The following is a 13834-nucleotide window of genomic DNA, read 5'->3' on the forward strand; positions in this document are numbered from 1 at the left end:
TACACGAACAATGAGTTTTATTTACAAATTTAAATAAAAAAAAACCCTTATCTCAAAAACCATAAAAATTCCCAAAAAAATCTCAACTCTGTATTAAACATTAATTTATTTTAAAATTAAAATAACCTTTCAAACGTAAGGAAACCTCTAATTTTCCTTTTATACTGATTAAAATTTATAACAAAGTACATTTTAGCTTTTTTTATTTATTAATTTTCTCTATTTCTATTATAACACTGTCCCAAAATATTCATGACTGCTCTAATGCTTTGCAAATTGTCAGAAAAACTCGACCTTAAACAGTCTTCTAGCTCGTTAAGGCATCGGTTCATTTGGTCCAAGAGATCTGACATTGTGTCTAACTTCAGAAGTATCAATCTCTCAAATGTAGAATCGTAGTTGTCTCTTCTCACCTGTTAAGTATAAGAGAAAATATATATAACTCTAAAGACGCAATTTTTTTTTAGCTCAATGTTATAAATTAGATGTCAAAACATATGTAAAAAGCGCCATCTATGTCGATATAGCTTGTCCTAATAATCTGCTATAGTTCTCACCAAATATCCTGTTAACTCTATGCACGCGCAGTCTAGTTCCCTCCCCCCGCATCCCGCTATTATATGACCTTTTTCTAGATTTTAAAGTGTTTGTTTTTACTCACATACTCGGCCAGACATCGGTCAGCAGTGTCTTTGTCGCTTGGATTATCAACGTCACATAAGTTTGACAAATATTTGTAACTCTTACGCCATTTCTTTATCTGAAACAAACACTTTTTACTCAGGATAATACGCACAGTAGACATATATTCTATTTCATAAACATTTTCTATTGAAAGTTAGAAAGAAGAAAATGACAAAAATTAGAAGCTAAAGTATTGTCAAATAGTTGTCATGGTGCAAACTAAGTGACCAAGACAATTGTTCGTAAGAAGTATGATAGATTTTAGTAGGCAATAATTGTCTCTCTCACCTCCTTTTCAACTTGTTTAACGGCTCTTGTTCTATCTCTGTCGGCAGAGTTCGCGGCCTTCAGGCATTCTGCTTCTCTTTCGAAGTAGGATCGCTTAGAATTTCTAATTTCTTTATTATGTAATCTTAAACATTCCTTCCACTAAAATGAAAAGTAAATGGCTATGTAATACCGAAAAACACATACAACGTTCTTGTAATATTGTTGTTTGTTGGACTATTTGCGAAAGATAAGCTTTGGAGTACATTTACGTACCTTGGTGTTTAAATTGACTTTCTTAAAGTTATGCTCTCTGTGTCGCGTCATTTCGAGTCTGTAGTGAGATGTTATATTGACCTGCTTCATCTGGAATTCCGCCGTCCAGTTCGCTAGCAGAAGCTTGTCATTCTTGTCCAGCTCATGTGACGTGTTAAGGTTTTTCTGACATTGTTGTAACACCGTCTTTACATCATTCGGTGTTAACTGAAAAATGACAATCGAATATAAATAGACATTGGATCTTCTTACGTTTAACTTTTATTAAAAAATCAAAGCTTCAATTTAATATTCTTTATTTCACTACTTAAATTAACTTATTTATCTAATAAATAAGTATTAAAAACCTTACCTCACATTGAATTGTAGAAAGATGTACAGTTAGAAAAATGAGAACACAACACAAATATGCGAGCATTGTGGTTCAACTGCTTTACTAATCCGTTCTAAGTTATCTTGCAAGTGCAAAACTATGTTCTACGAGTCAAGAACAAGTACAGTCAACAAAAATAAATTAATTAGTTCACCTCCAGTTATTTTTAATATCCGTAATCGCGTATAGCATATTCTATCTAGACGATGACGAGAAAATTTATCTTTTAAAATTTATAATAGAAAATGAACAAAACAGAAACACGATTTAATATATCTTGTATTAAATCGTGTCCTCATCCATCCTATAACCTGTTCATTTCATCTATAATATGATTTATTTTGCATCTTTAAATTGTTTGCAACCTTTTTCCTGAAACTTTTAGCCGAATTTCAAAGTACAATATTATATTTATTTTACGTTGCGAATACGGCTTGTTTGTCTGACCGTACTGTGAATCATGATAACCCCAAGTAGATACCGGCTTCGACATCGATTATTATGCACTCTGAACGCATACATTACGTTCAAGATCACACGTTTTAATACAAATACAATAGTCAGCACTACTAACATAGATTTACGTTTTATACGTACCAAAGCCTTCGGATTATCTGGACCAAATGTAGATTTGCGGACAGACAGAGAAAAATTCGTTATTAGCAAAGGGGATACATGTTCGTGAAATATGATTTTTTTTCGGTATTACTGTCATTCAAATTTTATTATTTGTATTTTTAGACATTATTACTTATGATCCTTTGGCGCGAATTACGTGCTTTCGTTACAAAGTCCAATGTCAGAATGAATAGTGAGGGGACACAAACGTCAACATTTTAGTAAGGCTAGAGTTGAGTCAATACACTGCCACAGTAGTTTCTTGTCAACCAAAATAAAACAATCGATCTACAATAAGAAACATTTATTACAAAAATACATTTATAATACTTTAAACAATTTATTCTTGTACTCGACATAATCAAATTGTACTTTCAAATTTCAACTTAACACTAATATTAATTAATAAAATAATTTAATCTGATGACTATCACAGAGCGACTAAATTATCTGCAAATTCGCTTAATCTAGGGACGAAGACAATAAGGTAAAAACCCCTGTTATTGACCACCCTGCTGTACTTAGTTACAATTCGTAAAATCCTAAACAGTTTATCGTAGTAATTAGTGTATAGAATTAAAGTTTATAAATTAATAATTTACAACAACTTAATACACAAAATAACACAGCGACAATTAAGAATTATCCAAAACTCAATCAAACATTAAACCAACGAAATTCAACTGTTATGTTACGCTACGCTCCCTATTCAGATATTTTTGTTTCAGAGTACATCTCTTCGTCATCATAGCATCCGTATTGGAAAAAACAACTAACCGTGGGTTACTCAGACCAAAATCCTCATTTGAAACATATTATTATCTTTTTTGCCAAAGATAGTAACTGGGATGATGATACATTTTAATACAGAGATTCTTAACTCAGAAACCAAAGGTTAAAATTAATATTAGATCCATCTAAATAATATCTTCGTCCTTGTTCTGAGTGCCTCCACTCTTCGCACATTCGGCCAGCTCAGTGACCGCAGCATCAGCTCTGGCTGTTGCCTGCCGTCGTATGTGGTTATGTCTGCGTCGCCCGTGCAGCACCAAGTCGCGGTAGGAGCGACGCGAGTGCAAGATGTCGTCGCGCACGCGGTTTATCTCTTCCAACGCTAGGCGGCGCCATCTGGTCACTTTTGGCGTCGTCTTGAAACAGAATATAATCTTTAATTTTTTATCTGTAGTCCGTATGAAAACTAACGCCATTATTTAAATTACTTGGGTTTATTAGTTTCTAAATACGCAGAAGATTTTGTTTTTTTTTTTATTTAAATAAAGAATGTAAAAGTAAGATTTGAATATGATAATACGCTTTTCGTAATTAAAAAAAATAGTTACTTACTTCACAAGGTATACCACAGCCTTGGACAATATTCGCGCATTTCTTTATGTAGTCTTCGCTCTGAAAAATAGTAAAAAAAATATAACCAACCTTTTGATATATAGTTATAATCACGATATATCCACAATTGTATTTTGTATTAAAAAAATATTTATAAAAAAAATGCGGAATTTAAGATCATTTAGAGGTATTTTTTAACTTCAACATAAATGACTGTACCTTATTGAGATGCATCCTAAGCACGATCATATGAGCGAGCAGGAATTTGTGGTGGTTCTCAGCGTTGAAGCTGGCGGCGCGGTGTGCGTCGAACTCTATCTTACGCAGCCGACGTTCGAATTGGGCCCGACATGATGACGGCTAGAAATCCAAACATTTCAATAAATCTTACTAATATTACAAATGCGAAAGTTTGGTTGTATGGATGGATGATTTATCTCCAGAACGGACTGATTGAACTCGCTGAAATTTGGCACAGATGTAAAATATAGCCTGAAAAATCACATAGGCTACTAAATTTTGGAACTACGGAATTTTGATCTCCCATGGTTAGTCGTTCAAGTTACATACGTACAAACCCAAATTACATAAAAACATACCAACCGTCCCTCCATAAAATCGGAGTAGAAAGAAAATAGGAATATTTTAAGGATCATTTATGCATTCCTTAGGTGTTGATATATTTACTCTGAGTACATCATTAACTGTCAAACACGTTATTCATAACGGGCCATGAAAACTGGACCTCCATTTTCACTCTGTCGCATCGTAAACTGCGAAAACCATAAACAATCGACAAACAACTGAAAACTATTTCGTTTCTCTTGAACTATTTTTATTATCTGTTAAAACAGTGCAACAGTGCAATAATGCAAAGGTCACTATTTGAAGTTCTTTTTTTTAATTTCAGAACGGAAACAATTCTTGAACAATTATCCTTGGACAAGATGTTTAAACTATAAAAGATTATGAACAATATAATGCATACATCCTATTAAATAACCTTGCATTATTGTGTTTTATGCATTACTTCATTTTACTTCATGACACAATTACAGACGACCTCGTCAATATAGACGTTTGATTTTTTAGTTTGTTTACACGTGACTGACTTATTATATTCTATGTCGCATCTCATCTGTCAGTTTTCCCGCGCTTAATATCGCTAAATAATTTTAATCGCACTATGGTTCTCGACAATTTTGCCCTCAGTAATGACTAATTAACTGTAATTAGTCATCATTATAAGGTTGCAGACATTTGGCATGTTGCAATTTAGGCAAGTCGCCACACTACTGGGCCATTGATTAACTTTGCCAACGTAGTAATAATAAACTCCGTACTATCAAACCTGATCATATGTTTTAATACAAGTATATCTTCAGTGTAAACACATGGAAATCATACGTTAAATGTGTCATTACTAATAATAGAGTGCACTATAATGACTAAGTATAAATAGTTTGTTGCAATACATATAGCGATAATTCGGACTCGTGACAGAATTACACACGGCCTTGTTACATCAAAGACGATGCATCTTCTGTTACCATGGTAACCACGGTTTCACAGAGCTGGCAGGATAGTGCATCAAAAGTTAAGATCAAAGATCGAAAAGGTATCAGCAAACCTGTTCACCGGATCTTTAAATAACTATAACATTCGTATAGATTATAACAAATCTACACTAAGGGATTGTTTAAAAAAACATTAAACTATTGAATACGATTAAAATTTAACTTCAATGTATAAAAGATAATAAACATAATTTAGATGTAATCACCATTATGTCGTTTATGTCCGGAATACGTTGACAATTCTCGTCATTTAATTGATTGTATGGCTGCACATCGATCTGACTAGACCTTGCCATTCAACCTATTGTAAACAAATGCTGAAGTCAAGCAAATTATTCTGCGACATTGAATTTATTAAAACAATATTAGTTTTAAACCTTTATAAATGAAATTGATTATTTTTATACACAATAGCAGTCTCCCGCGACACCGTCTGCGCGGAATTAAAGAAAACTTAATAAGTATCATGCATGTTGTTTGACTATGTTCTATATGTGTTCGACATTATTTATTTGATTTTGAATAATTCAATTAACTCGCATTTACCGTGCACCAAGTGCAATAATTCTATTCGCATTCCAAATAATTTGAGCGTCTTGTATATCTAGATAAGATTTGTTTGTAGTTCAAACGCGAATAAAAGAAAAATTTAATAGTAATCCACATTGATCTCCTGCCAAATCCACTACGTCATTGTGACGGCCTTACATTAAAATTATGTACGATATAATTATAATAACGGACAGATTGACGGACAGACTTATACCTAATAATATACTTTTACGATGAAAAGGATAAATATGTATTAAAACAAAATATATGACTGTTGGGAGTTTACTCGTATTTTACTATTTAATTTGTTTCATTAACCAAAGTAATGGAATTTTTTTTCCCTAAACCAAATAATAATTGTGAAAAATAATATATTTAAATTTCACAACAATGTCGATACGGGGGTTTAACTAATATTCCACTAGGGAAATCTCTAAACTAAAATTCTCGATGAAAAAAAGATTTACAAAAAATTCACAGTATGAGATACGAATTGCGTGTTCTACGCGATTGTACTACATATTTAGTAATGACCAGAATTATATACTTCTGTACCTACTGGGTCTAGGGCCGGTTGTTTCGCATCTCTCGTCGGCATCAAGATTAACATTCTATTAAAATATTACGTAAACAGGCGTACGTTAACATGCAACCGTATTCTACCTGCCCGATGGAATGTTACGGTCGACGTGCTCATTTCACTTCAAGGTCATGTCATAAAAATATTTTTCAGATGTTTTACAACACATTTTTATGTCACAAATAAGTCTTTATACATATGACTGTGTGCATTCGAATCGAGAAAAATCTCACAAAGCTTCGCCATAAAGCTGATTAGTTTTGTAGTGAAATGTAGAAAGTTTCGTTTGTTAAGTGCTAAATATTCACGACAGTACTACAATGTAAATAATTATAACACTGGTATTATACAAATAGACCTTTATACTTTTTTGATCTTATCAATATCATGGAAGTATAATCATGATGTGTATATACAGGTGGTTCAAACAGATATTATCGTACACGAGATGAATCCAGATGAATGTGTTGCTGTGGTTATCTAATGCACTATGAGTATACAGGAATTCTAGATGCCCCACTTCCTTTATCTAGACCAGAGAGCGCGGGGTATCGTATGTAAACACACAATATGCCAAAGATCACTAATTCGGTGATACAAATGTTACATTGTTTCATACAATTGGTTATCGAGTTAGATCAAAAAGCTGCGTAGATATGACAAAATTGAATCAATTAAATGAAGTAAGTTAAGGTTAGGTTTAAAAAACTAACATACCGCATTGTCCAGTAAACTTCGATCCATTGAATTTTTCGTATCCGAGTTCAGCATGGATATATTCTTTAAGAATATCTTCAGGTCTCCCCCGGACCTGGAGGCGTATTCACTGAAGAGCAGCAGCGCATCATCGCTGGCTGACTTCAGCTCCTTCATCAGCTCCTTTGTGTATCTCTTCTCTATCTCCCCCAACTCTTCAGACTCGGGGGCCACGTCAACGTAGATCCTCGCGTCCGCCAACTAAAACAAGGGTTTGATATTTAATTTAGAATTAGTAGTTCTAACTTTTACAATCATCGTTCATGAAGACTGTATGAAAATTAGTCATCTCGTAAAAGAAATACCTCTTTTCCAAGTCTTCAAGATTAAATAGTGCTTACAACAATTAACTACGCTATGCTGACGTTGGAGTTACGTTGATGTTATCAACGTATTGCATACTGAAGACGATTAGACAAATAAATGCCGCATATTCTTGATTAAAAAAAACATTCTTATAATTCCAAATGACATTTTTTAATTAATACTTAATAGACTCACATCGTCTAGTGTATAGCTCCCTTTATAACAACTAAAGTATGCCTTTGGCTGGTTTAACGTGATTACAGAAGACGTAAGTTTTAGCGTCCTAGGGTATCGCCCAACCGAGCGCCATCGTATCGTCGCGCCGGTCCTGTCTTTCTACGACTAAGTGAGAAACTTATAAAATCTAAGTTGTTGTTTTACTGCCACAGTAAGTCTTGGTGTTAATTTTTTATGTTAAATGTATATCAATTTAAATATATAGATCATTTAATTTTAGTTACATCCCATGTAAAACATACGATCAACTAATATTCAGCTTGATCTATGCCAACGAAGAATGCAAATTAATAACTATATTTATATTGTATACGCTATTAATAATATATTGTTTAGGCATATTCAATTTATACTTTCCGACTTATTACCTTGATACGACATTAATATTTATCAAAATGTTGAAAATTTGTGGTTTTTAATTTAATTTAATATATTATTACTAAGTTATACTACTGAGATAATTATAATCTTACTAATAATATAAATGTGAATGTTTGGATGTTTGGATGTATGGATATTTGTTAAAAGATATATCTCTAGAACGATATATCGCTGAAATTTGTCATAGATGTAGAACATGGAAGAACGCATAGGTTTCTAGTTAAGTTTTTTAATTACCCGCAGATAAAGTCGCGGGAGACAGCTAGTTGCAGAATATAATAAACAATAATAATAATAACGGATAACAATGCATCATAAGAATCTATTAAATTGTCAAGTATCTTATATGATATGAATATTAAACATACATATTGTGATAAAAATGTGTTTTATATGTATTTTTAATTGGCTATTTATAATGTTGCGAAGTTATAAATTGTTAAGCGTCACATAACAATGTCGTAAACAATATCTTGGAAGCATTTTGCTATTTTCGTGGTGTTCACAAATGTAGATCGACAAAGTTATCTGACCCGGTGGGTGTAAGTTAAACTAAATTATGTTAGCTCACTAGCGCCCCCTATAAATGTGAAAAAGTATTACAAAATATTGTACATACAAATACTCTGTGGTCCTACTGCACCTAAGTAGTCATATTTTTTCTTTTGCGTCAAAAAATTAAAACAATGTTTTTACGGATGTTTGAAGTGTAAACTCCTTGTGTTTACAAAATATAGATCACATAGTTTAAATTAATATCTAGAAAATTTTGCTACAATAATTGATATTTTCTACAAATATGCTTTATTGCTTTTTTTCTGCATCTATTAGCTTTGTACAATTTTGCGACTTTTTTTTAGATTGAAATTAGAATCTGTAACCCGGATAACAACAGCCAAGTACTTTAACTACTGTGCTATGTGGTCGTTAAAGATAATCGTAATCTAGCTATAATCATTATAATAAGCTCTTTAAGTGGTAATCTTATTGAGTTGTATAGACCATTATCAAAGCAACCTTCCTCTTCTCCTTTGACAATATGCAAGGACGTTACATAACTGCATCGGATGCACTTGTGTTTATGACGATACCTTATTGGTACAGTGCGGAGGATAAGGCTTTTGGTACACTTGTCATAATTTATTGCAACAACATGCACTGATGGATGACACTTTTATTAGTGCTGGTACAGTGAAGATTAGAAGAATAAATCCACTTGTGGTGATGAATGTCCTAAAACACATTTATAATGCTTACAAATACTGACAGTGACACTTGTGTTGATGAAATTACCAAGGTATAAAAATGGCAAAGAACATACTAGGTTTTGGTGTAACTGTTTTGGTACAAATTGCTTGAAAACGTAAAAGACAAATTCTAAAATGTAAAGCGGTTGAGGGGGCCAAATCTCTTTATTGGATTTTCCAAAAAAAAAAAACGAAAATGAAATAAAACACTCAAGAACTTTTTAATTTTCTGGCTAGAAAATTTAAAAGTTAAGGGGAATCCCGGACCAAACGCTATCCATTTAACCTACCGCAGAATCTCTATGGGAAGATATTTTATTACGAGTTCCATGCTTCGAGTTCCATCATTGTTTTCAACGGATACAATTTCACTTAGCAGATAAAAATTATTCAACATCTTCACTCTAAACCCTAGCTTATTCCTAATTAATTAGAGTTCAATTCATGTTAAAAATGTATTAGGAACTTAAATTTGTAGTAATGGAATGTGCAAACAAGAGTTTTATCTCATACCACGTGCTCTTGATCTAAATAACTCGTTATTTATTTAACAGAAGGGCTTCTGCAGTACATTACAATCTGATAGGGCTCGGCTTATAAACAAAATTGTAACAAATACAACCAATGATGACGCCTATAGCCTAGTGGCTACGGGTATGACGGTCGTCAGTTCGATTCCCGCGTATATCCTAGCGCAAACTTCGAGTTTAGCCGGATTGGTTACAAGATATTTAAGTAAAAAATGACATTTGTTATTTTTAGACTGTTGTTTCGGTATAAATAAATAAAATGACTTCAGGAAGTCCACGTGGACGAAGTTGGGGGCGCAACTAGTAATAAAAGATTTCGTTTTAGAAAAGAAAATAAGCAGAGTCGTCTGATATCTCTTATCTTATGCGGCATAATTAGTCACATGTACACTCTTTATGATTGAGGTTCTACTAGAAGGGACCAGTAGGGCCAGGCCAGGACCATGACTAAATGTAAATCCTCAATATCTACCTACCCCACAAATTTACAGTGTATACGTTATTTATGTTATCGTGGATACTGCTTATATTATGTCAATATTATCCATCGGTGAGTTCGTTGAAGATACTTAATTATGAAAACGGAAGTCGCTATATAAATGTAGAAAATTTAGTACTTCCCTTGTGACATCATATTTTATGAAACTTCGTCATTTTATTGCGACGATATTTACAAGCCAATAATATAAATATTTTACAGTAATCCAGATAGAAACGGTTTAAAGGTTTGAAAATTAGCAAATATTATCGAATCTTCTTTTATAAACGGAACTAAACGAAACATTTACAACAACAGAAAACCTTGTGAAGTTAGTTAATTCTTCAAAATTAATTAAATTAATCTGAACGATAATTTTAAAATTGAATTTCAAAGTGCCAACTACCTAAAGCTTTCTCAATAATTAAATATAACTAAATTAATTTCATATCTCTTTTTAAAATTCCTAGTAAAATTTACCTTAGCTCTGGCGGTGACAGTGCCGGCTAGTGCGACGAGCGCGAGCATCCGCGCGACGAACATGTTCGCGAACATCTTGCGGCGTACCGCGCACCACGCGCGCTTTCTGCACACTGCGACTGCGACGTCCATCGCTGTCGGCATGCCTGATGTGCGGTGTACTGGCGCGCTCAAAAGTGTTTACAAATTTGCTTACAATATATTATGATAATGATACGTGTACTGTCACGAACAAAAGTGTTTTCTCATTTTCTTATTTCGTATTTCCTACAATATAAAATACCTATTAATGGTACTAAAAGTATTAATATTTATATATAGGCTGACTGCTAATATCCTTACAAGTTTTTATTATTAGTTGATTGGGTTTGATTATAGACATATGAACGCTCTTTTACCACTAAATCTAGTTTTACTACTTCCTAGGTGCAGTTGCTATCTGTTCCCGCCTCTACCGTTATCGAACTGCATTTATGACGTTAGCGTTATATATTATAAATAAAGTATAACAATTTAAATCAGTTGTATAAATAAAAATATAATAAAAATGAATTTGTTCGTGATAAATTTATTCGCATCATGTACCAAAATCTTTCTAATCCAAATAATACACAAACTATTGCATAAAAATTCACTACTAACATAGAAAACTGTGGACTTGTCCAATTTGAAATTATGTATTAATAATGATATAAACTTTATTAAAATCTGTCTAAACAGCAACCGACGGTTCATTAAATTACTATAATTTATGTACCTACTTATGTCATGTTTGTATTTAAACTTGTATTTAGCCTTGGTCTTGATCTTGAATATAATATTTTGGTCGAACTACAAACAGATGATTAAAATTAGCTCAAACAACTGCGTCTGCTTTATGTAATACTAACGTTACCTCTCACGTGCAACACCTAGTGACGCAGCTTTTGTAAATGCATCAAAATATATACCACCACATAAACTACGAACTTACTAAAAAACAAGAATAGTTTTAAGCCCGTGCACGCGATTAAGGTTGCATAAGAGATATGAAACGGCCATTTATTGCAATTATTAGGTCTAGATCTAAGTACTACACTAGATGTTTAATGGTTATAATAACGACTCTTATAAATAAGTCTAATCTTAATAAATAAGTGAAATACTTCTGGGCGTTTAGGCCGATTTGTTTGTCAGGTATTTAACATTGCACCCGGTAGATGACATGGGAAAGATACATTCAGGATGCATTGATGTGTTACCCAAAAATTAAAAACCCAAATTATTACTATTTTGCTTTTAAAGTATCAAGTTCGTGGTTTAAGTAGTCTTTGCGTATTATTAATAAGAATGAGTGCATCGGCTAACAACAAACAAGCGGCTTGTTTGTTGTTAGCTGATAATATCTGCGGGGAGCGTGTCGGCATTCGGCGACGTGTGTCAACACTACTTGGCTCCAAAACACCGGGGAGTCACGGACCAACTTGCGTCGGCAACACTATAATGTAAACAAAAACTCTTGCTCACTTTTACTCATTCACGAGTTCAAAACTAACTATAGACATTTCACTGGTATGCAAACAGTATTACAATGTTAGGTAAATGTAACAATTATTTAAGAATATGAATGAACATAGAAAACCTTAGTTCGCAACTATAATCGGACTTTACATGTAACTCAGAAACGTAATGTCACTGAAGAAGTTCCTTAGTGTAGATTTAATATGCGTCTGCTTGAGTAACTATTGCATCATCTCAACATATATACCCACTGAGAGGCTCTGAGCCTGCCCTACGTAGCCTAAGTTTAGGGTTACTAGGCCTTAGTCAACCACGACGGGTTGGTTAACTTCACACTTATCTTTGAATTTCTTCTCATATTTGTGCAGGTTGCATCACGATGTATTCCTACACCGTAAGAACGACAGATAAATGTACATAGGGTAAATCGAAAAACAAAAAACACATTGGTACATAGCGGGATTCGAACCCAGGACCTGCAGATTACAATTGAAGTGCTTAACCCCTGAGCTACCGAAGTTTAGTAAATGTACTACTTTTTAAATAAAACCAAGCCTACCTCAATGCTGACTTATTTGTGATTTACATAATATGTCCTTACTCTGTCGAGTTTCTGCTCTGTCTCTGTGTGTAACATTTGTATGACAAACAATTGAACAAATAGGTACCGTAACGTATTGCAAGGATTTTTCAGAAAATTTAAGTAGTTTTTATTAGAAAATATACTTTAAAGCACAGTGATAAGGTCTGATTTCATTCGGTTTATTTAATTTTCATCGTATATTTCCATGAAACTGTGTTTAATGGTAAAGAATTTATGGAATGGTACTCAATATTATTCTCAGACAGTTCCTTGATCTAAATTAAGGATATTTCTAGAACGATGAAGAGTTCCTAGTTATATTCTAGTTCTAGACTATTTCCCGCGAATTAAAGTCAAGGTTTTTTTATTTTAAACTTTTTAGATAAATAAAATGAGAATTTAGCAAATATTATTTGTATGTATGTACGCTGGCGCTCAAATGTAATATGATGACCACTTAAAACTTTGTCTAATCCGGAAATACTTAAAAGATAACTCATGGAGTTATTTGATAACGAATTTATATAAAATATTTATTATATTTATAATACTGAATATAAAAATAAAAACATGAATATATGGTTTATTTCTTGCATATCTGCTCATACCTACTTTAGAACTAGAACTTTAAAGATTCTGCTACGAAACATAACATTTTTTTCTTACGCCCGTGCACAGGTCATCATTCCAACGCATGGGACTATCTAGCTATCGGTCGCGTCTCCATCCGTGTGGTATTCAGAAAAACGAAGCCTACTCGTTCTTCCAGACTATGATCTTTATCTTTGATAAATTTCAGCTTAAACCGTTCTGCAGATACCTTCTAACAAACATCCATCCATTCAAACATTCGCATTTATAATATTAGTAAGATTATTAATAGCGCTACGTTGAATTCATTAGCTGCCATATATTATCTTGGCAATTGATATCAAGAACACCTGAGTAAGTTCACAAGCTATGTATTGATTATAGTGTAGATATTCCCGATTGTAGTAATGTTAGAACACAGCTAAAGCTGCCACGTACAGTCACGCGAAATTCTAGAAATTAGCAATACGTTTA

The 13834-nt window shown here is 33.1% G+C and overlaps 2 protein-coding genes across 4 annotated transcripts; both read right to left on the reverse strand.

Moving 5' to 3' along the window:
* Positions 1-42: 42 nt before the first annotated feature.
* On the reverse strand, positions 43-2340 carry LOC106117248 (uncharacterized). Of its 3 annotated transcripts, XM_013311456.1 has the most exons (6): positions 2198-2340; positions 1580-1704; positions 1228-1434; positions 973-1113; positions 662-760; positions 43-413 (listed from the first exon to the last, which is right to left on the reverse strand). In XM_013311456.1, exons 2-6 carry the CDS (start codon positions 1643-1645, stop codon positions 210-212), a joined length of 717 nt encoding a protein of 238 aa, XP_013166910.1. In that variant the 5' UTR covers positions 1646-1704; positions 2198-2340; the 3' UTR covers positions 43-209. The 3 variants fall into 3 exon arrangements, with proteins under 3 accessions (XP_013166910.1, XP_013166926.1, XP_013166918.1); XM_013311472.1 differs by lacking the exon at positions 1580-1704; XM_013311464.1 differs by lacking the exon at positions 973-1113 and having other exon boundaries at positions 149-413.
* Positions 2341-2981: 641 nt separating this feature from the next.
* On the reverse strand, positions 2982-10828 carry LOC106117202 (uncharacterized). Its single transcript, XM_013311379.1, has 5 exons — positions 10687-10828; positions 6989-7228; positions 3782-3922; positions 3563-3622; positions 2982-3366 (listed from the first exon to the last, which is right to left on the reverse strand). The coding sequence occupies exons 1-5, from the start codon at positions 10816-10818 to the stop codon at positions 3136-3138; spliced, it is 804 nt and encodes a 267-aa protein (XP_013166833.1). The 5' UTR covers positions 10819-10828; the 3' UTR covers positions 2982-3135.
* Between the last annotated feature and the right edge of the window lie 3006 nt (positions 10829-13834).

The sequence above is a fragment of the Papilio xuthus genome, unplaced genomic scaffold (assembly GCF_000836235.2).
Source record: "Papilio xuthus unplaced genomic scaffold, Pxut_1.1 DF829567.1, whole genome shotgun sequence".
In the NCBI taxonomy this organism is placed as follows: Eukaryota; Metazoa; Arthropoda; class Insecta; order Lepidoptera; family Papilionidae; genus Papilio; species Papilio xuthus.